Source organism: Antechinus flavipes, chromosome 3, assembly GCF_016432865.1.
Source record: "Antechinus flavipes isolate AdamAnt ecotype Samford, QLD, Australia chromosome 3, AdamAnt_v2, whole genome shotgun sequence".
Lineage (NCBI taxonomy): Eukaryota > Metazoa > Chordata > Mammalia > Dasyuromorphia > Dasyuridae > Antechinus > Antechinus flavipes.
In genome coordinates, this window is record NC_067400.1 from 520692888 (window position 1) to 520720182 (window position 27295).

The 27295-nt window shown below is 38.2% G+C and overlaps 1 protein-coding gene across 1 annotated transcript in view; it reads left to right on the forward strand.

Moving 5' to 3' along the window:
* Positions 1-27295, forward strand: part of P4HA3 (prolyl 4-hydroxylase subunit alpha 3) — a 51698-nt gene that overhangs the window by 11783 nt on the left and 12620 nt on the right. Inside the window, exons 2-8 of the mRNA XM_051987124.1 lie at positions 1321-1463; positions 8162-8385; positions 11276-11425; positions 16610-16661; positions 20455-20618; positions 21745-21921; positions 24714-24778. Of these exons, the coding sequence (XP_051843084.1) occupies positions 1321-1463; positions 8162-8385; positions 11276-11425; positions 16610-16661; positions 20455-20618; positions 21745-21921; positions 24714-24778 (975 nt within the window). The remainder of the gene's footprint in view (positions 1-1320; positions 1464-8161; positions 8386-11275; positions 11426-16609; positions 16662-20454; positions 20619-21744; positions 21922-24713; positions 24779-27295) is intronic.

Sequence of the window (27295 nt, forward strand, 5' to 3'; positions counted from 1 at the left end):
CCCCTCCCCCTGATGGCAGGTTGACCAATACATGTTAAGTATGTTAAAGCGTACATGTCCTAACAGTTATTTTGCTGTACAAAAAGAATTGGAGTTTGAAATAGTGAACTATTTCCCTGTGAAGGAAATCAAAAACTGCCAATAGTCTCTTAATAGATGCTTGTTGACTCGATTTATGTTATCTTTTTTGGTCTATACAACAATGGAGGTGTTATCATCAATCCATTTTACATATGAAGAAATGGCTAAGAGAGTTTAGATGACTAGCCCAGAGTCATCCAAACTGGTAATACATGATCTCCAGTCCTGAACACCCACAGAATTGCCAGGGTCCTTCCTAAGATGTGGGATCCAGATGGGACACCACGAGAGCCAGATGGGATGCCATAGAACACTATGGCTCTCCCCTTTGTCCCATTACATGTTATTATATTTGTCTTTAAAGGTAAGTCAGGGATTTTCAACCTGGGCTATTAAAAGCTTGTCAAAGGATATAGGGAGATTCTGGTAAATAACTATATTGTCTTTTGAAATGAATCTTTTTATTGCATTTCTTACATCCATGGGACATTCTATAATTTATTTACCTTCATATTGAAAAGGGAATATAGGAAGTTTGCTGGAAGCCAAGAGGTTCCAAGCACTGAAATAGAGTAACAATCCCAAGAGTGTCACATCTTCCATTCCACTGTATTTTTAGCCCCTAACCCATGGCTTGGTGCATTTTTTTATCTGTACAAAGATGAGTCAAGTGATTTCATTAGTGAAGGAAATTTTTCCTCCAATGCAGATCAATACCCTACTTAGCACTTACAATCTTAGAGAGTTGAGGAGAGGTTAAATGACTTATTGAGGGTCATATGATTACTATGTGTCAGATGTAGGACTTGAATCCAAGTCTTCCTGATTCTGATGGTGGCTCTCTAACCTTCATTGACTAGCATATAATTGTAATTAATAAATGTCTATTGAATTATTGGATTGGATACTTCAAAAGGGACCTGAGCCAGACAGGGAACACTGGGATGTCCCATCACCTAACTCACTTTGGATATTGTGATGTGAGCCCCGGTAGCAGGGTTGAAGCTAGAACTTCCAGTCCCTTGATTTTAGGTCTGTGTTCAGATCTCCCAGATCCGCCTTTCCCCCACTTCTTGGTCCCTTACCAGTTGTCTTTGAGTTTCTATGATCTGGTGTTGAGAACAGAACGTGGCATTTTGTCTTATTGTGTTTAAAGCCTCAGAAACTAGGCAATTCCTCCTTTACCGCCATGATTGTAGGGGAAGAAAGGGGAGAGGTCACTGTTCTCCTGTCTTGCAGGTTCTACAACAAGGTCCTCTCTTTGCATAAGGGGTCAGCCACCCCTGTGGGCAATCCTCTGCTGGCCTACACCCTTATTAAGCGGCTACAGTCTGATTGGAGGAATGTTGTGTACAGCCTGGAAGCCAGTGAGAACATAAGAGGTACTGAGAGGGGATGGGCAGAGGTTGGGAGAGATTCTATTGATTAATATTGATAAACCCGAGGCCGTCCATCCCAGTTTGTCAGGGTCCCATCCCAGAACCATGACTTGGGGGGTCCCACTCCAGAACCATGACTTCCAGGGTCCGCTGACTACTAATTACTAATCCCCTCCAAGACAAGAGTTGGCGCCCAGAATATGCTGTCAAGGTTACAGGGCTGATACCTCAGGCAACTTGAAGCACAGCCCAGTGTGGGGATTTTCCCCAAGGGTGCGTGTGTTCCAGGGGAACACTAGCATAGACACAAAGAAAGACATCCAGGTAACGACGCCCTGGAACTACCTTGTTTTGCCAGGAAGAGCTGTCCCCTATCTCCATTGTTCTCCTTTCTCTCAGCACACTCACCGAAGCAAAAGAGCTAATTAAGCATAGTGAGTGACCAACCACAATTATCAGAGAATTTATATTGAAGAATGCTATTCACCTCTAAATAAAGAAGTGACTGAATCAGAATACAGATGAGGGCTTTTTTTTTTTAACCTAGATAATTTGGGAATTTGTTTTGCTTGATTATACATGTTTGTAACAAGGTTTTGCTTTTCTTTTTCAAAGTGGAGAAGAGAGAAAGAAAGTGTGAATCTGAAAGCAAAATAAAATTGACTTGTTTTTTTTTAAAGAGCCAATTGGGGGAAGATCAGCTAGAGGACTGGGCTCTTTCTGCTTCTGTTTGTTGATGCTCTCTCTGGGATTATTGATGGTATCTTCTGCCTGTTCTGCCTCCCTTGTTTGGATAACATCTTTTTTCTTTTCTTTTCTTTTCTTTTTTTTTTTTTTTTGTCATCTTAAGGTGATGGGGGTGGGAAGAGAACACATTGCATCTGATAATTCTTATTATTAAAGAAAAAACTCCCCACTGAGGGGTGTGGAAAGGGGACATGCTTAAAAATGAGTTAGCTAAGTAATTGATTGGATAATATGGGCCTAGCACCCAAAGCCTCTATCTAAGTAGTTAGGAAGCTTCATTTTTGGTGGAGATGAATCTAGAATTGGACATTGGACCTATGAGCCCTGGAGGAAGAATCTCAGAATGGTGTGGGACTGGACAATGGAAGAGATGATGGATTTCGAATCAGGAAAAATGATTTCTAATCTTGGCTTTGTCACTATTTGGGGGAAGATTACTTCAGGTTTCTGGGATTTGGTTTCTTTATTGGGTAAAATGATAAGAGTAGATTAGGTAACCTATGAAGTTCCTTCTGGCTATACATTTTTGAACCTATGTCATTTTCCAATTGGAGCCACCAGGGAGCTATTAACCTAATAAGAAGAAACAAATAAGAAAGGATCATATATGTAAAGTTATAATGGCACTCAGAACCCAATTTAATAATAATAATAATAATAATAGCAATAGTTTATTTAGCACTTACTTTGTGCCAGATACCGTGCTATGAGCACTTTATAATTATTATCCCATTTGATCCTCATAACAGCCCTAGGAGGGAAGTGCTATTACTATCCACCTTGTGGATAGATGTAGATGTAGAAACTGAGGCTCAGAGAGAGGGAATCACTTGTCCAAGATCACACAAGTATGAAGTAGTAGAGTTGGTATTTGAATCTAGGTCTCTCAGTACTTTTCCCTTTCTTCCTCCCTGTGGTGATCCCTTCTCCACATTTATCTAAGCTGGTGTTTAGTGACAGCCCCAGGATCCATAACCAGACTTCTTGACCTATAAAGGAAGCCTTTCTAACTTTCCAGACCCTCCTGGCTTAGTTTGTTTGAACCCTGGGTCACCTTATGCAATGAAGAAGGATGGGCAAGGATAGAGAGGATGTAAATGGAGTACTGTAGTTAGTGACTGTCTATTCAAGTTAATCTTAGTTAATTATGGGGTAAAAAAGGGGAAGGACTGGGAGAAAGCCCTGGGCATGATCTATCCTCATCTGCCCCCTTAATAACATTCTCCTTTAGAGCCTGGATAGAAACACAAAACTCAGCAACTATGATTTACAAAGAACATTCTTCCCAACAATAAAATGAAGTAAGATGGGCAAAGGTGATTATTTCCTTCCATCTGTAAAATGGGGATATTATTAGCACTATCCCTCAGGGTTATTGTGAGAATAAAATGACTTAGCATATTAAAGTGCTACATAGGATGTCCCCAAAAGTCTTATGATCATGTTAACCTTTGATAGCTATTCAAAAACTATTAAGCTTTCATGACTTCCAACGACACTAAGACTTTTCAGATATCCTATATAAATGCTAACAATTATTAGTTGAGGAAGCTGAAGTAAAAGTGTGTTATTACTTGTCTAGAGTCACCTAACTTGTAGTAATTACCTCCCAGGGCTGTCTTAAGGCTCAAATAAAATTATGTATGTAAAACACTTTGCAAACTTGAAGTCACTAAGTGTCAGAATGATTATTGTGTGTGTGATGTTCAACATTTTCTTATCTATCCCTTGGGCCTATCCTTCTAGTTTATCCTCAGAATCAATGACTCCCCTGCCATCTCTATACTTCTTTTTCTCACATAGAAGGACAGCTTTGAAATCCTTCTTGTGGATTCTCTTGTCCATATTTAACACTAGAACACATCCCTACTATTGGTCATTCCCATGGCTACCCCTTGCCCTCTCTAGCACCTTCCTGGGAAATTGTCTTGCAGGCTGCTTGTGTTCCATACCAGCTGCCCTTTGCTTCTTTTCTTTACCTGTGCTCCACTCATTTTTCTCAACACCAAAAGTAGATGTGCCCAAAGGCTCTTCTCTTCTCTTCTTGCACTTTTTCTCTTGGAAGTCTCGTTGATTCCCTTGACTTCTATACAGTTGACTCCCAAATCATTTCCTCTAGACTTGACCTCTCTTGTGAACTTCAGATCCATATTTCTCAGGTGGTTATTGTTCAATCATATTTGACTCTGTATGACCCAATTTGGGATTTCTTGGCAAAGATTGGTTTGCTATTTCCTACTCCAGCTCATTTTAGATGAGTAAATTGAGACAATCAAGATGAAATGACTTGTCCAGGATCACGCAGGTAGTATCTGAAGCCAGATTTGAACTCAGGTCCTCCTAACTCCAAGCCTTACTCTTTATCTACTTTATTATAAGTGTAGAGCTAGAAGGGATCTTAGCGGTTATCTGTGTCAGCTTCTCCATTTTACACATTAGAAAGTAAAGACATAGGTCACAAAGTCATGCAGGTAGTAAGTATCAGAGGTGAAATTTGAACCCAAGTCCCTTCTCTGTGGAACACTGTACTATGGTACAGTACTGCCTCTTCAACATGAACAAAGTTAAGTTTATCATCTTTTTTCCTAAATCTACTTCTCCTTCTATCTCTTCATTTGTAACCTTGGGATTTTCCTCTTTCCTCACCTCTCATATTAAATCATTTATCAAGTCCTAGCTCTTTCTAATTTGAAATATATCTAATTTTCATCTTTCCCTCCATGATTTCTACTGTTAACAGAATTTTACCATCTTGATCTCTAAACTGTGAATAGCAGGAGCCACACAAAGCAGGCCTAGAGTGAGATTTTAGAAATCAAGTAGCAGTTTAATTACTTTCAGAGTGAGGAATACAGTTTGCAAACTGGAAGTTCTTTTGGGCAGGAGACATCTCCTGGTGAAGAAAGGTAGAGGTTTTATACTCAAATTATAAGTGGGAAGAGAAGAGGAAAGTAGGTTACAATAAGATCATTTTCAAGGCCTGAGTGATTTCCCATGACAAGCCTGTGAGTGAGGGACAATGTGGGTGTTCTGGGAACAATTCTTAAGTAATGGTTTCATATCTCAGGATCATTACTTGAAGAGGGACAAGAACAGACCCCTGTTGTGGAAACATGTTTGGCAATTTTTGATACACTTGACTTAACATACACAGGAGAAGGTTGTCAAGAACTGATTGATCATTTCAAGCTGCGTTGTAAGGTGCTGACTCCTAGGCCAGAAAAAAGCTTTAAGAAATCCATATTTTTAGTATATTCATTGCACATATTATCTTGACAATTACAAAAATCAGAGTTATAGCTTTTCCATACCATCCTGACTCTAGAACAGTCCCCATTACTATCTTCTGGACTATAGAAATAACTCCCTAATAGGTCTTCTCCTTTCACTCTCTCCTCCACCAATCCATCTTTTGGATTTTCCAAATAACTTTTCTCATGCATGGACCAAGGAATGTTGTTCCACTGCTCAAAAATCTTGAGTAGCTTCCTGATCCTTTATTTAAAACTCAGACTATTTTCTTTACCTGGTATGGAAGATTCTCCATAACTACCTAATTATTCTCCCACATTACTCACTTCCACACTATCCAGTTATATGAGGCTATTTTGTTCCCCAAATATTCCAGGCAACCTTCTGCCTTGCTGTTTTTGCTCATGATGTTAATACTTTATGCACCTATAGCATGGTATCCCCTTCCTTCTTCCTATCCTTCAAATCTCCTTGGTTAAAGCCAAACCCAAGGATTTTGTCTCCTAGAAAGTCCCTGGTTCCTTTCTGTCCTCTCCTCCCTGCTCCTTCCTTGTCATTAATGGCCTTCCTCCTCAGACCTTACATAGTACATTCCTGATAATTCTTTAATGCACTCAGTATCTAATGTTGCATATTAGAATTATTTGAGTTTATGTCTGACTAAACAGTGAGTTTCCAGAGAACAGGGACTTGGGCTGATGTCCTTCCGTTCCCAGCACAGTACTCTGCTCACAATAAGCATTGATTAAACTTCGGTTGAATTTTTAAATAATACAGTAGTACAGTAGAATATTATAATGACACAAAAGTCTATTAGAAACTTGGCCTGTCATTTTATTGGCATAGGAAGCTCCTAAAGAAGGAAACACCCTCTTCCAGGACAGGTCGGCATCTCCTTGATAACTTCCAATGTTAGAAGACCCTGAGAGGTTAAGAGACTTGCCTACAGTATCACAATCAGCATGTGTTAAAGGTAGGCCTGGAAGCCAGGTTTCCTTGCTCTGAGAGCAGCTGTCCAGCTACCTGGCTGTGGTTCCTCTCAATTGCACAAAAGGCATATAAAATATGAAAGCAGGACACAATGTAATGCAACTGTGATGATGATGGAGGAGATTGACTGCAAGGCCCCCCTGATGAGACAGATGGGACAGAGAGAAAAGGAATGTTATAAAGGGACAGGTGTTTGATCCTCATAAATTGAAAAATGAAAAAAGGATCCTGCCATAAGTCAGGGGAATTCTTAAGCTTTTTAATCTTTCTGTGTGTCTCTGTGTGTGTTTTTCTCTCTTTCTCTTTCTACATCCATCTGTATGTTTGTATTTGTCTTTCTCTGTATCTGTATTTCCTTCTGTCTCTGTGGCTCTCTGTCTCTCTTTCTTCATCTTGCTTTGTGTGTTTCTGTCTCTGTTTGTCTCTGCTCTCTGTCTCTCTCTCTCTCTCTATCTTTGTCTCTCTCTTCAGAAAGTAGACATTGATCAAAGAATTATACATCTTTAAGAAGTTAGGGGATTGTGGTACAGCTTTCTTAAGACTTGACATCTGGAATTGGAATAATGGTATAGTAAGACCCAGTTTGGTACTAAACAATCCCTGACATCTGTGTGAGCTTCAGGGAATCTGGGTTCAAGAACTGATTCTGTAACTTACTAGTCATACTAGTATCTCAGGCTGGTCACACTGACATACCTTGTGAATGCCATTTCCCTTTTTCTAGGTCTCACTTTCTCATCTAAAAGTGTTCTAAGGCTTCTCTCATTTCTGAAATTCTATAGTTTAAAGTCCCCCTCTAGCTCTCACATTCTGTGTTTTAAGATCACCCCCCAGCTCTGACATTTTGGACTCTAAGGTCCCTCTCAGCTCTGTCATTCTAGGTTTTGTTAAGGGATTGTTAAGAGATTCCCTGAATTCATCTTTCTGGGTTATCATGTTTTCTAGAAGCACTGGACACAAAGCATACAGGAGGCCCTGAATGTGTCAAGGATGAAGCAACCCCTCAGCATCAATAGCTGATATAATTTGTTTTTTGCATCCCAACCGGACTCCCTCTGTGTCCTTGGGAGTCACAGATGCCAATTAATCTATACTGGGCTGAGAAATTACTTGTGCAGTTGGGATCCTTATAGATAAGCAGATCATCCTATCTTCAGATTCTAGCAGTTCCCAAGAGAAAAGAATGTCACTTTTGCCATCACATTACTCCTCCCCATTGGGAGAAGTTCCCCTTTTCCCATCTTTACAGCATCTTTCCTCCTCCTATGCCATGCCCCTTTAGGTGGAAATTTGGGCTTTCTCCTCTTTTTATTGTATTGTCCTAAATATGCAAACTTCTGTATAGATTATGAACTCTTTGGGTTCCACATGAATGTTAATTCCTCTTGTAATAAACCTGGTTTTCACATAAGTCTTATGATGTTGTGATTGCCTGTTGACATTTTAAGACCCCTTCTAGCTCCCACATTCTATATTCTAAGCCCTTTCCAGCCTGACATTCCGTGTTCTAAAGCCTGTCCCGACTCTGACATTCCATATTCTAAGGCCCCTTCCAGCTGTGATATTCTGCAGTTTAAAGTCCCTCCCAGCTCTGATGTTCTCATAGAACTGACATTCCCTGAATTTCCTTGGGTGGGGATAACATTATGTTCATATGCAGTAGGTACTCCGTGAATGTCAGATGAATGAATTCATCTTTTTATATTTTGCAGCTTTGAAGGATGGCTACGTGAAAGTGGAGCAGGACCTCCCAGCCTTTGAGGACCTGGAGGGAGCAGCCCGGGCCTTGATGCGTCTGCAGGATGTGTATATGCTGAGTGTGAAAGGATTAGCACGTGGGGCTTTTCAGAGAGTCACAGGCTCTGATGTCACTGACATATACAGGCCCAGCCAGGTTTTTCCCCTCTCAGCAGATGATTGCTTCCACGTGGGAAAGGTAAAGGTATTCAGCTCCTTAAGAAGGCCCAGTGAAGCCATCCATGATGGGAATGGGACTAGGCACTAGGAGGATCAGTTGGAAGAGGTGACTTAAAGAAAATTGGTGAGGAATATGATGATTTTCTTCAAATATCAGAAGGGCCAAGACTGAGACAGTCTTCTTGGCTTCAGAGCACAGAACCCAGAACAGTAGAGGGGACATAGAGGGAGGTAAGTTTTAACTCAACAAAAAGAAAACCTTTCCTGATTGAGAACTGGGCTGGACTGCCCCATCGGGAGTGGGTTTCCCATCAGCAAAAGCCTGCACTTGGCTGGGATTTAATGTATTTTTCTCTCAGAGAGAGTCTGATGCTGGCCAGACATTCCCTTTTCTCTCCACAGCAAAGCACTTGAGCAGAGGAGTAACCTGATCAGGGAATTGGAGGAGTGTGATTTAGGGAGATGCCATTCTTCATAACAAAGAGGTGTTCTCCATGCTAAAGGAGATGGTTCAGGTGGGATGTCCCACAGTCCCTTCAGTGGGCACCCTCCTTTGGAAGATTCAAAGATCTAACCAAGGGCTCACTACACTATACACTCATCATGTTGAATTGTTGCTCAGGAAAATCAGGAATCAGAGCTCAGAAAGGCATGTCTGTGGCTAGTTTAAATTCAAAGCAGGCTTTCTGTGCTCTTCTGTATGGCTATAACATATGTAACACCAACAGGAAGGGACCTCTCAATAACCAAAGCCAGATGTTCTCCTTTCAGTGGGTCATTTCCTAGAAACCACATGGAACCGTTTCTGACTTAAAACTGTTTCTTTGGCAGAACAACCTACACAGTCATTTTTTGTTGGTTTACCTCACTTCCCACCCTATGACCAGGGAAACTGAGGCATAGAGCCTCACACTTTGAGTTAGTGGCAAAGGTAATATAGGAACTAAAAATAGTTCCCAGTTTTGTAACATTTAATTAGGTTTATAAAAGGTTTTCCCTGTCACTTATCCTTTGAAGTAGACAGTCCAAATCTAATTGCTATCAAAGAAGAGATTGAGACTCAGATTTGTACAAGATCACAGAACTAATATTTACTGGAGCAAGGTTTAAACTCAAATATTCTTGTCACTACATATACAATCCATTCATTAATTAATCTATTGAGTTAGAGCACCTCCAAATATTACGCTGGACGGAAACCCTTTCATGTCTCCTCCTTGGTAATTCCCGCAGCCTCTGTCTTAGTCCAAGCCTTTGTTACATCTGCCTAGATTATGGCAATGATCTCCTAACAAATCTTCTGTCCTCCATTCTCTCCCTACTCCAAATAATCCTGTGTATCACCACCTGAATAATTTACTAAGGCACAGATGTGGTTATCGCTCATCTGCTCAAGTCCCTGCTTAGGTTCCCCATTGCTTACCAAATCTAGTTCTTATTTTCCCTGATGTTTCTGGTCCTTCAATTTGGGGTTAAGTCTTATCCCAGATTTTTATCTCCTCCTGACCTTAATGTTCTAGAGAATCTGAATTGCCATTGTTTCTTATTTCCAATTGGAGACTCTGTATATTTGTCCATTCCTTTTATAAGCTAAGAATATACTCCTTCAGTTTCTGAAGGCTGAAAGCCTACCCATCCTTCAAGACTCAGTTCTGATGTGTCCTCCATCAAGAGGCCTTCCCTTATCCTACCAGCTAGAAATGATCTTGCCTTCCCAGGACCACATTTAATACATGATTTACATTTCCCTTGCATACTTTATGATCTATGGGGTATCCCAAAAGTCTAATAATAATTTTTTTCTTTTTTGTTGTTGTTCAATTTTTGGAGAGAGGAGATAAATCCTTGTTAATTATATATATATACATATATATATACTACCATATATATCATATGATATATATATTATATATGAATAAATATACTACCACATATGTTATATGATATGTATAATATAATATATAAAATAATATTATTATATAATAATAGCTAGCATTTATAGGAAACAAGTATTTATTAAATATCTACTATTTGCCAAGCACTTTACAAATATTAACCCATTTGATCCTTACAACAATTGTGAGAGACAGGGGACTATTATTATCACCATTTTACAATTGGAAATTGAGCAGACAGAGGTTAAATCACTTGCCCAAGATCACACAGCTAATAAGTGTGTAAGGCTAGATTTTAACTCAGGTCTACATGACTATGGATTGATCCCAGCTCTCTTATCCATTGTGTCACCAACTTGCCATATTCCTCATCATTTAAGAATTTATAATGGTGCAGGTGTGGGTACTGCCCTTCAACCTTGAAGCTTTAATGTATTGTTCCCAAACTTAGTAGATGGTCTTTGAGATCTGCTTCTATGGCAAACCTGGTTATGAGGCTCTCTGAACTTAGCTAGACTGGTCTTCAGACCCAAAGTTTTTCTAGTATGGTCAGATATATTGAAATATGCCATGAACCAGAAATAATATTTTAGTTAAGTAATTAGTCAAGTAATGAAGCATTAAAGAAATAAATGTTTATAAAATACTTTTCATTTGATTCTCACAATAAAAAAAATAGTACAAATACTCCTTTTCCTATTGAATAAACTAAGGCTTAGAGAAATCAGGTTATTTATCCAATATAAAACCAACAACCAACCAACAAACATTTGGTAAGTTGCAGATTCAGTACTCTAACCTAGATCTACTAACTCTCAAGGTCAGTGTCCTTTCCAATGCTATGAGTCCTTCCACTTAGCTTTGGCTTGAAAGTTGGTGATGATACGAATTTCCATGGCAAATCAAGAGGCTCCCTTATCTCTTGAGTTTCTATGTTGTTTCCTTACTTGTGGAGGTGGCTGGGAGTGGTGGTAGTGGTGAGGCCTTTATGGTGACTTTTCTGCTTCCTTGTAGGTAGCCTATGACATGGGCGATTACTATCATGCCATCACATGGCTGGAAGTGGCCGTCAGCCTCTTCCGAGGCTCCTATGGGGAATGGAATACAGAGGATGAAGGGAGCCTAGAAGATGCTCTGGACTACTTAGCTTTTGCTTATTTCCAGGTAGGAGCATAGATGGGACAGAGGGAATCAGACTGTTAGGGGTAAGGGTTTTCAGGGATCATTTAGTGCAGCCCATCTCTGAAGCATGAACTTCAAGGAGGCGAGGAAAACATCTGAATTAAATCTGTTTTAAATTCTGAATTTAACAAACAATAGAGGCGTTTCCATATGCATAGTAAACTAAAAAAAAAGAGTATTGTACAACAAGTTCTAGATAGATCTTTGTTATGTACAACTTGCTTTTTGCTTAAGTAAAAAAAAAAAAAAACAAAAAAAAAACTGTGGCTTTCAAAGTTGTACTGTTCCTCAGACTTTCCTTTTATTCCTTTATTCGGTTAAAAACCATACCTCAGTGACCTTTTCTTTTCATTTTGTTTTGCTTCCCTTTCTCTTCCTATCCTTTCCTATTTCTCAATAGAAAAAAAAAAAAGAAAAGAAAAATAAAGCCCTTATAACAAGTCAAGCAAAACAATTTCTCCTGTTGGCTGAATTCAAAATTGTTTGTCTGATTCTTCATCTTGATTCTATCACTTTTCTGTCAAGAGTTAGGGACCATGTTTTATTATCAGTGCTTTGGAATCAGAGGTGGCAATGACCAAAATTATCAAGTATTTTGAAATTATTTTTCTTGTAATGTTATGTTATCATATAAATAGTTTTCTTGTTTCTTCTAACATCATTCTGCATCCAATTGTAAAAGTCTTCACAAGTTTGTCTGAAACTGGCAATTTCATCATTTCTATAGCACAGTGATATTGTATTATATTCATGTATCATAATTTGTTTAGTCATTCCCTAATAGATGGAATCCCACCCCACCCTATCCCTAGTCTGCCCTACTTTGCTACTACTAAAAGAGCTTAATTTTAGCTAAATTTTGTATCTTTCCTCAAAATCTAGCACCATGCATTCAGTGTATACAGACTGGTTGAATAAACAAAAACAGTATTTATTCATTCAGTTAGTGTGAAAATTCTTCTGGCTCTACTTTCTTCCTTTTGCATTACTTCAGCAGTCAAGTAGGCAGGCAAACATTTATTAAGCACCTACTTTTTAATATATCTTATATTTATGTCTAAAAATAAAATTTAAGTATTCCACTGAAAATCTAATTTTCCATTTTTGATCTCTTTGGGTTATATGTCCAAAAGTGGTATTATTGGGTCAAACATTACAAACAGTTTAGTTAATTTTGAAGCATAACTCAAATTGTTTTTCAGAATAATTAAACCAGTCCTAGGTGCCTCAACATTATATTAATCTGCCTGTCTTTCCAAGGTTCTTCCAACATAGGCTATTTCCATCTTTTATCATTTTTGCCAATTTGATGAATGTTGGGGGATTCTTCAGAGTTTTTAAATGTGCATTTCTCTTATTAATGATTTGCAATATGTTTTCATATAGTTATTCATATTTTCTATTTATTTTTTGAAAACTATTTGTTCATATCATTTGACCATTTATCTATTGTGATGGTTCTTAGTCATATTAGAAAGGAGAGAGGGGTGGGAAAGAGGGAAGGAAGAAGAGAGAGAGGGAATGAAGGAAAGACTATATGCCAATTTCTTATATATCTTGGATATCAGATATTTCAAGCAAATATTTTTCCACTCAGTAGTTTATCTTCTTATTCTACTTGCATTGATTTTGTTTGTGCAATTCTCAAATGGAACTGTGACCTCAAAGAGGATGCTTTTTTCAGTGATACCAATAGCAACCTATACATCCCGGCTCATTCAGGTGACCCTTATCCAAATCATTCTCTAAGTTTACCCCAGTTTGTTCATATAACATAAATAGATCTTTCATAGTTTCACTTGATATTACAGGTACAAGGGAGTACATGGACTTTCCACTAGCTTTTCATATGTATATATAATTTTAATATCCTTTATGTTGGTTCTTTTTCATAGTTTCTTGTCATTTATTATAATATATCCACCCTCATCATGGATCTGTCCATTGTTGTTTGAGTGATACTCATAATAAACTTCTTTTAAAAATATAGTAATCTATGATATGTAACTAATCAAAATGAATATAATAGTGATATTTAAAAATATGGACTTTTCTTTCAGGGAGAATTTGGAGTCATTAAAAGATTTTTTCTGAAGGCAAAGTCCAGTATTTAGAACAGAGAGTTTATAATAAGTGTAATTACACATCCAATAGAAATATAGACTGAGATATTCAAGAACATATCTCTTTTGTTCTTAAGAAAGAATACCCTAGGGGCAGCTAGGTGGCACAGTAGATAAAGTACTAGCCCTGAAATCAGGAGGACCTGAGTTCAAATCAGACCTCAGATACTTAATACTTTCTAACTGTTTGACCTGGGCAAGTCACTTACTTGCCTCAGCAAAAAAAAAAAAAAAAAAAAAAAAAAAAAAGAAAGAAAGAAAGAAAGAAAGAATACCCTAAAGAATACCCTAATCCTGGAGGACTGCTTAAGGCACATGTCTTCCTCTCCTCTTTAGAGATAGTCAAAAATGATCTTTGCCTCTGTTACCTTTATTTGAATTTTATTGTTGTTGTTTTTATAAGGAAGGATTGGAGTGGGGAGGAGAGGATGTTGTTAAAGGAAAATATCTGCAGAGTAAAAATAAAAGCCTATGACAGAATTTTAAATGAGTTATTTAAAACAAATACTAGAAGAAAGAACATGTATCCTGATTTTTTTTTAAGGCTTTTTATTTTCAAAATATATGCACGGTTAGTTTTCAACATTAACCCTTGCAAAACCTTTGTGTTCCAAAATTTTTTCTCTCTCCCTGCCCCCCCCACCTCATCTCTTAGATGGTAAGTCAGCCAATATATGTTAAACATGTGCAGTTCTTCTATACTTATTTCCACAACTATCATGCTGCACAAGAAAACTGATTTTTAAAAAATGTGGTCTTTGAATAGCTATTTGGCAAATATTGGCCAGCCCTAAAACTGTCTCAAATATCCCACATCCTGATCTTTATAGCAAGATCTGGAAGCGAAAATATATAGCTCCTTTGACCTGCAGAGTTTGCTGAAATCAGGGCTTCATTTCATCCTTGACCAGGCTGAAGGAGGATGGAATAAAATATTAGGACAAAACCAGACAGAACTGCTTTCAGTTCCAGGAAAATGGGTGGGAAGTTCTTTATTTGTATGATACCATTATGGAAATATTTCTCTTCTCATGCACAAATTCCTCACTTTTGGAGATATAAGGAAATAGCAAGTCTGGGAATGTTCAGTCCAGGGAAGATGAGATAGAGAAGAGCTGTCTTAACTGAAGGGATGGTCATGAAAGAGAAATGGGCTTAGTTCTGTTTGGCTATGGGTGCAGATATATGGGTGAAGGTTGCAGAGAGGGATATTAGGTTCAAAGTGAGAAAAAGCTTCCTAAAAATTAGAATTATATCCAAAATGAAATGAGCTATCTTGGGAGGTAGGAAGTTCCTTTCAGTGGAAACTCCTCAGGTTAGTCTCCAAACAAGGGCTGAATGATCCCTTGACAAAGTAACACTATAGAGAGAATTTCTACTGGATATGAGTTAGATTAAATAAATGTTCTTTGAGGGTTTGTGCTTAGATTCTGAAATTCTCAGAGCAAGTTCCATTTTAATTGATTTTTTTAAAAATTTGTCTCAGAAACTAAAAAGGAAAAGAAAAAAAGGCTATATTTGAAAAGTATAGTCCCTAAAGTGTGACTTGGCTCACTTTAAGTTCTCAATGTAGTTTAAAAATATATATCTTATTCATTTTCATATTGAACTCCACATAAGCACTTTGACAATGTAATTAACATTCTGCCCTGATGAGAGGGTGGCTAAGTGGTGTAGCAGATAGAGTTCTGGGCTTGGTTCAAGAAGACCTGAGTTCAAATGTGACTTCAGATACTTATAAGCTATATGGCTCTGGGCAAGTCTCTTAAATTTCACTGTAAAATGGTGGTGACAGTGGCTCCTACCTCCCAAGATTGTTGTGAGTATTGATTGAGATAGTATGGTTTTGCCTCAATTTCTTATCACATCTCCCTCCCAGAGTTGTTGTGAATGTCAAATGAGATAATATTTGTAATATGCTTAGTACAGAGCCTGGCACATAGCAGGTATTATAATCTGTTCTCTAGGATCTTTTTTTTTCCCCAAACTTTCCAAGATATAAGGTCCTGGGTCACTAGGTAGGGTTGGAAGAGTACTGAATGCTCTTTAAGTACTAATAAAATTACTCCCTGATGCAATAAGGAAAGATCACTGATGGGGATCAGTTTAACCTTATAATCCCACCCTCTGTGGAAGTCCCGGATGGACTCCTTCCTGTGTCCAGTCAGAAGTCCAAGTTCAAATCCTTGAGATTAAATTTCCCTTAAATCTGCCCATGGCCCATGCCATTTGCTCAGTCCCTTTGGGGTTAGTCTGCCATGGCATTCTGCCTCATGGTATCTTTCTCCTCACTCCTTCCCCATGGCTCATAGTGTCTTTCTTCTTACTCCCTACCCTCCCCCAATTGCTCTCCCCAACTCTATTTCATATTTACCACTCTTGGTGTCCATTTTATCTCTTCATTTTGTCTGTTATCTTTTCTCCTAAATAAATGTCCTTTTGCCAGAGAGAATGGCCACTGTGAATTCTTCACATGACTAAAGCCCAATTTTTGGTTTATTTGGTGCCTGAACATCAAACACATCACAATTGTTCAGCTTCCTCTTGATGAACGTCTTATTTGCAGCATTTAGTTATTGTGTATTTTGTTCTGTTAGTTCTATTTTCACTCTTTGTGCATTCAATCCTCATGTACATGGGGAAACAATGATTTTCCCAGGACCACACATTGAGGTGCTGGCAAGTTCTGGATTGTAACAAACGTCTCCATTTCTGGTCTATGCTGTCCATCTCAATGAGCTTCCTTGTTTACCTGTGGGGAGGAGTACATTGGAGGTGTTGACTTAGAAGACTTAGTATGATATAGGGGAAAGAATGCTGATCTCTAGAGTTCAAATACTGGCTTGACACCCTGGTACTGCCTGATCCCGGGCACTTATTTTCCTCATCTGTGAAATGGGGATAATAATTCTTATCATCTCCTTCATGGGGTAATAGGTAAAATACTTTGTGAATCATAAAACAGTATAGAAAAAGTTATTATTGCTGGTGTTTGGCATGCCTGAGAGATTCAACTAATCATATTGTTCCCTCTTTGTCATAGGCAGGAAATGTTTCTTACGCCCTCAGTCTCTCCAGAGAGTTCCTTCGCTATGGTACGTAATGACAGCAAAAAGCCACTGGTTTGCTGGAAATTTTCTATTCCTGGCCAAAAGTGTCTGGGGAAGTAAGGAGCTCCCTGGAACAGGAGTTGACCAATTAGACTGAGCCTATGTCAGGGATATTGTAGTAATAATACATAGGTGAGGTTGGGATTTTTGACTTCAGAGTAGGAAGCTCGCTATAACGAAATTCTCTTTGTGAAAGAAGATTATTTCCTTCTCTACTATTTATAATTTGGATGGCTTATGGTTTCGATAGAGTGCCTTGCCTAGCTAGACAAGAGTGACTTGTATATGTCAGAAGTGGAATTTGAATTAAGGTCTTTTTGAGTCTGAGGTCAGTGATGTAACCATTATGGCATGTTACCTTTAATATATTGACGTAGGTAGCGATACAAATAAATGCACATTGTAACACCACTTTTAACACTTACAGTATTTGTACAACCTCATTGTGAAGCAGGCTTGACACTGTTACAGATTGATAAACTGTAGCTTCTAGGGTTCATGGATTTCCAGTAAGAAAGGAGGGATTCTAGAGAGGACCTCATTCAATGCCTTTATGCTACAGAGGAAGAAACTAAGGCTCAGGGGTTAAGTAATTTGTCTGAGGCACACAAACAGTCAATTATGGAGCTAGGAATTGAGTGGCTCCAGGTCCCATCTTTTTTCTACTTCTCCAATTTAAGATACTAACATAGGTCACACAGGAACTGTTAGAACTGGACCTGAGCTGGGCATACTGGCCCCAGGAACACATTCTACCCCACACCGACTTTACTGTGGCTTTTGATTCTAGGATTCCAGAATTCTTGGCTATTTTTCATCTTCCTACACTGAATGTAGGAATTGAAGATAGCAATTACTTAATTTTTCTGTTTTGGACACATGTTCTTAATTTTCTTATTATGTTCATTCCAAGTCATATGTACCAGTATGTCAACAGATTGGAGCATACTTTGTTTTTTTAAGTTTGTAATTGTTAAGGAAGGAAGCTCCCCTTTCCCCTTCCCTGTACCCCTGTAGTGAGACCTCAGTGGTGACTGAGGTATGAAGCAAGTTTGGGGGTGGGGTAGAGTAGAGAGGAGAACAGAGGCCAAATTCAGAGACATTTTAGAGGCCAGAGATTTGGAAACTGATCTGGATCTGAGAAGCATCAATGGGAGCTGTGTTTGAAGGAGAAAAACTCCACAGGATCTGCTCTCACTGTTTACCTAAGGAAATCATTTTTTTTTCTTTGAATCCCACCTGTCTTTCTGTGTTTCTGTGCCTTGAACTGTCCAGCTGTGGAGTTCAGCTCTGAGCTCTTAAATGAGGATGGTCCATCGTTGGTACCACTTCAAGAGCCCTCAGGATGGAGATGAAAGAATACTGGACCGTGAGTCAAGAGATTTGGGTCTGAGACCCAAGGGAAAAACACTGCCTCTAGGAATCAGGGAAGTGGGAGCAAATCTTGCCTCTGATATTTACCTATTTGATTTTGGACACGCCAATTAATATTTCTAAGGTTCAGGCTCCTCCCTTATAAAATGCTAACAAGTTCTTGTAGCTTGAAATCATGTGACCTTGAGTCTCAGTTTCTTTACCTATAAAAAGGGGAGGACTAACACCTAACTTGCCTGCCTCTTAGGCTTGTTGAGAGGAATGTGACAGAGACACTGGAGCAATTACTATTCATTATCTAATGTAACCTCTGAAATGTAGCATGCCATAAGAAAAGATGAACCTGCTTTGGAGTCAAGTAGACCTATGTTCCAGGCTCACTTCTGACTCACCCATAGGTTCAAGGCTCACATATATAGATATGGCCTCAAACACTAGCTATGTGATCTTAGCCAAATCCCTTAATCCTGTTTGCCTTATTTCCTTATCTGTAAAATGAGCTGGAGAAGGAAATGGCAAACCACTCCAGTATCTTTGCCAAGAAAACCCCAAATGAGGTCACAAAGAATCAGACATGACTGAAAAAAAAAAACTGCAAGAGATATCTATATAGATGTACAGATGGGAGCTATATGTATTCATTGTCTAACTAAAATCCCGGAAAGGTAGCATTTCATAAGGGTTAGTGAGCCAGCCTGGAGAAAAAAAGACTTGCATTCAAGTCTCATTTCTAACAAATTCTGGCTATGTGTCCCTCTTTATCAGACACAAGTAAACAACAGGAGAGATCCACAAATAACTACTCTGATCTTGTTTTAAGTAACATCTTTCATCTCTTCCCATTCTAAACCCATGCTCTTTTAAGTCCAAGAGTTCTGGAGTACTCAGAGCCTGGAACTCAGCTTCCAGAATTTCCTAGAGTTTTGCATTTATTACAGTGGAAAGAGCTCTGATGGAGGCAGAAGTTGGAATCCTGACTCTGTATGTTATTGTCATTTCTCCTTTATTCTTGAAAAGGACCATGACATCATGGAGGTGATGCTATTACCTGCAAGTGAATAGAATTTAAGTGAGGCAGAGCTGTGTAGAGTCATCTGCCTCACTTCCCCCCCACACTCCCCAGAGCCATCTGGGTCCAGTGGCCAGATATAGATCAGGATGAATGGAAATGGGCCTGAATGCAGGAGGAGACTTAGGCCTTTTTAAGCTAAAGTCTTTAACAATCTCTCACTTTGACTGAGGCAACATCTGTTCAGTAATTACAGCTAGCTAAGAAATGAGGCCAAAAATGGCCTCCTCTACCTACTCAAATAAAAATAAATAAATAAATCTGGAAGAGGAAGACCCTCGAGGTTTCTCACCATCTGTGTAACCATGGCTAATTATAATAGTTAAGTTTTATATAAACATTATATGTGCCTAATTTAAGGCTCTTTTCAGTACAGTGAGCCTGCCCAGGTTGCACAAATTGGATGGCAGATTGAAACTCAGAGAGAGGAGGTGAATTTCTAACATGGCTCACACAACCAATTGGATTGGAAATTGCAGAGGCTAGAACTGTACCTTGGACTTCTAGTTCCCAGTCTAGAATAATTCCCACTACACCAATTACCTGCTAGCAGAGGCTGCCAAAAATGCATTGAAACATCAAAACCTTAGTCAATCACTATGGTAACTATGTGAAACTGATGAGATGCTGCTTAGCCCACGTAAAAGGGTTTGACCTAAAGTTGGAAAATAAGAGCTTAATTCCTTGCTCCAACACTTAAGCAAGTCAATCATCTACTGCGAGCTTCTTTTTTTTTTTCTTTTGTAAAATGAGGATAACAACCTCCTTCACAATATCTTTGAGTGTCAAAAAAAGACAATTCTAGATTTGCAGTGAGAGGTCCTGGGGGCCAAACTTGATTCTGCCATTTACTACCTCTGTGACTTTGGGCTAACCCTTTCAACTTTCCAGACCTGTTTCCTAACTGTAAAATTAGGGAATTCTACTAGAAGACCACAAAATTCACATAAAAATTTATTTAAATCTCTAAATTTATGATTGTAGGATCTTTGATAGGTGAATGGATAGATTGATTGTTAGATGGATGGATGGATAGAAAAATAAGTAGATAGCTAGATAGCTAGATAGCCAGATAGGTAAAGAAATAGATAGATAGATTGGCTAATTTCCCTAATGATATTGATTCAAAAATTTTAAATAAAATATTAGCTGTCAAAAAAATTATCTATAGAACTAGAAAAAATAATAACAAAAGGTAGAGAGATAGATGAATGGATGGATAAATAGATGATAGATAGATTAGATAGATAGATGGATGGATGGATAGATAGATGGACAGAGCACTGTAAAAATGGGAGTGCTGACTATTATAATTCCCTGTGATCCTTCTTTCAGATCCAGATAACAAGAGGATAGCTAGAAATATACGGAAATATGAAAGATTGTTGGAAGAAAAATCCAGTGTGACAGGACCTGAGGTGGCCATCAAGAGACCTAATGTCCCCCATCTGCAGACAAGGGACACCTATGAAGGATTGTGCCAGACCTTGGGTTCCCAGGTACTGCTCCCCAAAATGGAGATAAGAGCCCACAGAATTTCAGAATAAATTTCTATTCAAAAAAGTAGAGGCAGAGACAAGACTAAGAATGAAATAATAGGAGTCAATGGTATAACATAGGAGTTTGGGGAGTTTTTTAAGACAATGAAATTTTAGCTGGAGTTAAGGGGCAGCATATCTATGGGAAGACAAGAAAGTATCATCTCCAGTCCTGGGCTTTATATGATAGAAAGGAGATTGACAATTGGAGAGTGTCCATAAGGCTTACCCTCTGCTTTATCCTATCAGAAATGCTTCTTATTCTCCTTGTTATTAGTACTCATCTATCCCCAAATTATGGGGTGTGTGTGTGTGTGTGTGTGTGTGTGTGTGTGTGTATGTGTGTGTATACTTCTCCACTTACCTACTCTATCCCAACAATAAAATACAACCTTCTTGAGGGCAGGGATTGGATTTTTGTTTGCTTTGTCTCTGTGTTGAAGTGCCTGCATAGATAGTGCCTTATATATAATAGGTGCTTAATAAATGTTTGTTAAATTGACTTAGATTAGAAGGCTATTTCAGAAGGCAGCAAGCTTCCTGTCACTAGGAGTCTTTAAGCAGAAGCTTAATGACTACTTTTTGGTGATGATATAGAGGAGACTCCTGCTAGTCTGTTGGTGAGTCATTGAACATTTATTAAGCATCTACTGTATACTAGGCATGATGCTAAGTACTGGGGATACAAAGAGAAACAAAAACAGTTCCTAACTTCAAGGAACTCCTTGATGGAGGAGATAGCCTGCAAATAACTATGTACAGACAAGACATACCCAGTGTAAATGGGAGATAATCCTAGAGTGAAGGCACTAACTGTGGTGGGACTGGAGTTAGATTGGAATCCTCCAAGGTTCTTTTTATTTCTGATGTTCTATGACTTTGTGGCCAAGTCACTATCCCCAGAGGAGTCCTAGAAAGGGAACTGGACTCAGTATGAATGATTAAAGCCTCTTTGGACAGAGGCAGAGCCAGCTGGTGCAGCCTATGGCTCCATATCTCTGTCTTTAGGGGCCTTAGCACTTACTGCTGCTGGGCTTGTTCCTGGGTCCCTTCCTCTCTCACACTGCTACTTCTCTTTCTCTCCTAGCCCACTCACTACCAGATCCCCAGTCTCTACTGCACCTACGAGACCAATGCCAGCCCCTATCTGCTGCTCCAGCCTGTCCGGAAGGAGGTACTCCACCTGGAGCCCTACATTGTCCTCTACCATGACTTTGTCAGCGACTCTGAGGCCCAGAAGATTAGGGGGTTTGCAGCACCCTGGGTGAGTGTCCCCTGTGCTTAACAGGAGTACAGATTTGAGGGTTGGGAAGGAGTAGATTGAGCTTAGAGAGCCACAGTGGAGAAAGGATGTTGATAATCTGGGAAAATGTCTACAGGAAGACATCCCAAAATGGTGATGGGTTCACCTCAGACGATGGAATAGAAGGAACTGGGAGTGTTTAATCCCCAGAAAGCTAGGGCCAGAGGATGGAGATGGGGTGGAGAACCATGTGATAGCTGCCTTCAAGCACTTAAAGACATATCACATAGGAACAGGGATTAGATTTGTCCTCCTCAGCTTGGGTGGGCAAAACCAGGTAGGGGAAGGTACCAAGAAGACACAACTGTAAGCTTGTTGTCAGGAAAAACTTCCTAACAGCCAGAGTTGTCTCAATGAGCAATGGAACTCCAGGAGATAATGAGCTATCCTTCAATAAAGATCATCCAAAGAAAGGGTGAATGACCATTTGTTGATAGGCTGTAGCAAAAATCAGACTAGATGACTCCTGAAGTCCTTTCTAACTAAAATTCTCTGTGTGAAATATAGCTTACATGTATATATTCATGCATTTGTGTATATCTATATAAATATATTTGTATATTTATTTATAGTTAATATTTATAGGCCACCTACTATGTGCCAGGTACTGTGCTAAGCCTTTTAGAAATAGCATTTCAGTTGATCCTTGTAACAACCTTGGAAAGTAGGTGCTCTTACTGTCCCCATTTTATAGATGAGGGAATAGAGATTAAGTAATTTTCCCAGTCACACAGCTAGTGTTTGAGATTAGATTTGAACCACTAACTCCAAGCCTGGTCTCTATCCATTGCACTACCTATTATATTACATATGTCATATAGAATTATAATTATATTACACATAATTATAAATATACATAATTATATAATAAATACATAGCAACAAATATATAAAGTATATATGCATTTCTTAATAAACTGAATAATAGAAATTCAGTTTCTAATACAAACTTATTGTTCTTTTATTTGTGTTAAAATGTTTGTTTTTGTTGAAAATTAAGTTCATAATAAAAAAAAATTATTATATGCATCCATATATCCTTTCTCTTTTCCTATCTAGAGAGCCATTGCTTATAACCAAAAAAAATTTTCTTTTCAGCAAAACTAATCAATCTATCCGCCGAATTTGACAGCATATGCAGGTTCTACAACCTAGAATATCCCTACCTCTGCAATGAGGGAGGAAAGAGCCTTTTCTCATTTCTCCTACAAGAACAAACTTGGTCATTATAATTACATCGAGTTATATTCAAGAAACAAATGCATACTGTGTGCAAAATCCTATATTTGTGCTTAGGGAGATTCAAAGTCTAGATAAGACAGTCCCTGCCTTCATGGTGCTTCTAATCTATTATGGAAATATGATTCCCATTTCCACTTAGTGACATCCTTTTTCTTCTTCAAGGCCCAGCTCAGGTACTGCCTCCTGCATATAGAGTTCATTGTCACCCACCCCTATTCCCCAGCCATTAATGATTCCTCTCCTCAGATTTGTCAAATTACTCCAACTTCTCCTATATACTTATTCATTTTCTAACATGTATTATAGTTCTTTGCATGCATATCACTCCTCTCCTGGATTTTGAGCTTCGTGTTCCCCCTGCTAGTTGGTTGAGGACTATGTCAATTCCAGCCCTAATCTCTGTGTCCTTGTTATCTAGTACAGGGCTTTGCACATAATTAGGATTTTTTTTTTTAATCTTTTAGTTGGATTGTTGTTCCCATTTTACAGTGAGATCAGGGAGACAATATGATTTGCCCAAAATCATGCAGCTTATCATTGACAGAGCCAAGATGAGAGTCCAGGTCTTTGCACTTCATATCTAGTGCTCTCTGCGCTGCTAATTCTCTGATTTAGCTAACATGTGCCTAGCACTGTGCTAAGTAAGTACCATTTGCCACTGGGTGTTAAGGGAATGGAGTGAGAAATGGTGTTAGGGATGGTGAGTCAGCAGATAAGGGCAGGAGAGTACAGTCTCCAAGGTTCCTAAATGGGAGAGTCTGGAGATAATAATCGGTTCTTAACTTAAAAGTAATGTAAGAAATGAAGGCAAGTCTTGAAAATGCTTTAAACTGGAAGGAAAGAAACATTCAGTAAATGATGTCATAGGGATTGAGTAGCTTCGCATTTTAAAAATGGATGCTTAGGATAAGAAGTCATCTTAAGAAACATTTTGAAGGCATGTTAGTATTAAACACATGAACCACCAAGGAGAGAGAAAATGAAAGTTCATGGACTTGTATATGTGAACCCATCAGATGGAATAAAATGCATTGTATTTATATATATTTAGTATTAGCTTATTTGCATAAGGTTGTTTCCGTGTAAGTTCCTTGAGGACATGAATTTTTTTGTCTTATTCCTAGCATTTTGGTTAATGCCTGGTACATAGTAGGAGCTTCATGGACATTTGTTGAATTGAAGTGTCATAGCCTGGATAAGTCATTTGTTCTAGGTAGCTCGGGTGTAGAATAGCACCTCCCATTGCTTCAGTGCTTTGCAGCTTACAAAACTGTCTCCTCTAAATGGTAGTTCTAGGATTATTATTCTCATTTGACAGATGAGGCTCAGAATGATCATTGACTTGATCGAGTTCACACCAACTAGTAATGTGAACCCAAGTGACTTCTGACCACTTTACCGTGCCCATCTGTGTGATTCTGTGATATATGCGTGTCTCCAGAAGCCCATGGGCATCTTCCCTTTGCATTGTGACCTCTGCCTCCTACTTTCTTCCCTCTTCTCCATGTCAGCTGCAACGGTCAGTGGTGGCCTCTGGGGAGAAACAGCAACAAGTGGAATATCGCATCAGCAAGAGGTAAGGCACCTTGACGTGGTCCAGGTCCTTCCTTGTGAAGGCTTTCTATCTCATTGACACACACACCTTGTTGTGAGCCAGTCTAGGGGTCCTGGAACTCTGAGATTGATGAAAAGAATGTCAAATTTCTAAAGTTCATTAAGGCTTTGGGAAGCAGTCTGTATATATTGTATATATTGCAAAAGACTTTGCAAAAGTCCTTTGAGGTAGATGCTCTTGGTGTGTTATTTCCCATTTTACAGAGGAGGAAGTACAGAGATGTGGGACTCCTAGGTCATAGATCATACATAAACAAAACAGCAATTATTGAACCCAATCCAGAGGTTTCCACACTTTCTCCTTTCAAGGTACCTTTAGTGTTTTTACAAAGACATACTTGTTCACAGTGACAATCAGGCCAAACGAAATACATTAATGGTACTATTTATTAAATGGTTAGTTAAAAAAATTAAATATACTGCTATACCCTTGTGAGTTTACTGGGTGGCACAGTTTGGGAACCTCAAGTCTAATCCCCTCGTTTCTAAGAATTCCCATGGTCTATCCTCCTTGCTTCCTTGGGTCAGAGAAAATCAATGTCTTTTTAAGATAACTCAGTGGTTTTTCTTTAAATTATTTTTGTTTATTTTGTTACATGTAAAAAAATTTTAACAATTTTTTAAAATTTTGAGTTCCAAATTCTTTACCGAAGTCTTCTTTTCCTCCCCCCAACTTGAGAAGGCAAGCAATTGGATTTAATTATACATGGGAGGTCATGCAAAACATATTTATATATTAGCCATGTTGTAAAAGAAAACAAAATAAAACAATAAAAATATAATAAATTTTAAAAATATGCTTCTATCTGCATTCAGAGTTTATCAGTTCTCTCTCTGGAGTTGGATGGCATTTTTCATCATGAGTTTTTTGAAACTGCCTTGGATAATTTATCTTAAGCAGAGTAGTTAAATCTTTCACAATTAAACAGTCTTACAGTATTGTTATTGTGTACAATGTTTCCCTGGTTTTATTCATTTCACTTTACATCAGTTCATGAGTTTTCCCAGGTTTTTCTGAAAACATCATGCTCATCATTTCTTAGAACCTAATAGTATTCCACTATAGTTTATATATAACAACTTGTTCAGTCATTCCCCAGGACAGGTATCCCCTCCATTTTCACTCCTTTGACTTATCAGTAGATATGCACAGTTTTATAATTTTATAATTTTCTAGTTAAATTGTTCTCCAAAAATGGTTGGATCAGTTCACAACTCCACCAATATTGTACTAGTAGCCTGATTTTTCCACATTCCCTCCAACATTTGTCATTTTCCTTTTTCTGTCATGTTAGTTTGATAGGGGTGATGTGGTGTCTCAGAACTGTTTTAATGTGCATTTCTCTAATCAGTAATGATTTAGAACATTATTTCATGTGACTATTGATAATTTTGATTTCTTCTTCTGAAAACTGCCTGTCCACATCTTTTGATCATTTATGAAGTAGGGAATGGCTCTTATTTTTATAAATTTGTTTTCATTTTTACCACTTTGAGAAATTAGGTCTTTATCAGAGAAATTTGCTTTAACATTCTCTCCCACCCCTACCCCCCAGTTTTCTGTTTTCCTTCTAATTTTGGCTGCATTAATTTTGTTTGTGCAAAACATTTTTTTAATTTTGTGTAATCAAAATTATGTATTTTACTTCTTGTAATCTCTATCTCTTGTTTAGTCAGAAAGTCTTTCCTTATCTATAGATCTGACAGGTACATTTTCCTGTGCTTTCCTTAATTTACTAAAACTATCCCACTTTTATGTCTAAATTATTTATCCATTTTGACCTTATCTTTATATATAGTATGAAATGCTGGTTTATGCCTAGTTCCTCCCAAACTGCTTTCCAGTTTTTCAAGAAATTTTTATCAAATGTTTAGTTATCATCCCCCAAATTTTTTTGTTACTATTTTTTCTAGTTTTACAAATTGATTCTTTGGTATTTTAGTTGGTATGGCACTGAATAAGCAAATTAATTTAGGTAAAATTGTCTTTTTTATTATATTGTTTCAGCCCTTTCATAAGATATTAATGTTTTTCCATTTGTTTAGCTATCTTTAAACTGTGAAAAGTGCATTGTAATAGTGTTCACATACACATCTAATCCCTGGGTTTGTCTTAGAAGTAGACCTTCTAGTATTTTATACTGTAGTCTGCAATTATTTTAAGTGGATTTTCTCTTTTTATCTCTTCCTGATGGGTTTTGTGGGTAGTACATGGAATACTGATGATTTGTGAGGATTTATTTTACATCCTGCAACTTTGCTGAAGTTGTTGATTATTTCAACTAGTCTTTTAATTGATTTTATATTCTCAAAAGTAGTTGTATGAGCAAAGGGGAAAGGAAAATATCTAGTCTTTTCAAGCAAGCCTGTTCGGCCCCACAACAGGCCAAGTCATTCATTTGTAATTTACTTTTTTGAGGTTTTGTTCCATCTCTTGATTCATTCTCTTGATGGCTTTATAGACATTCTGGCAAGAATC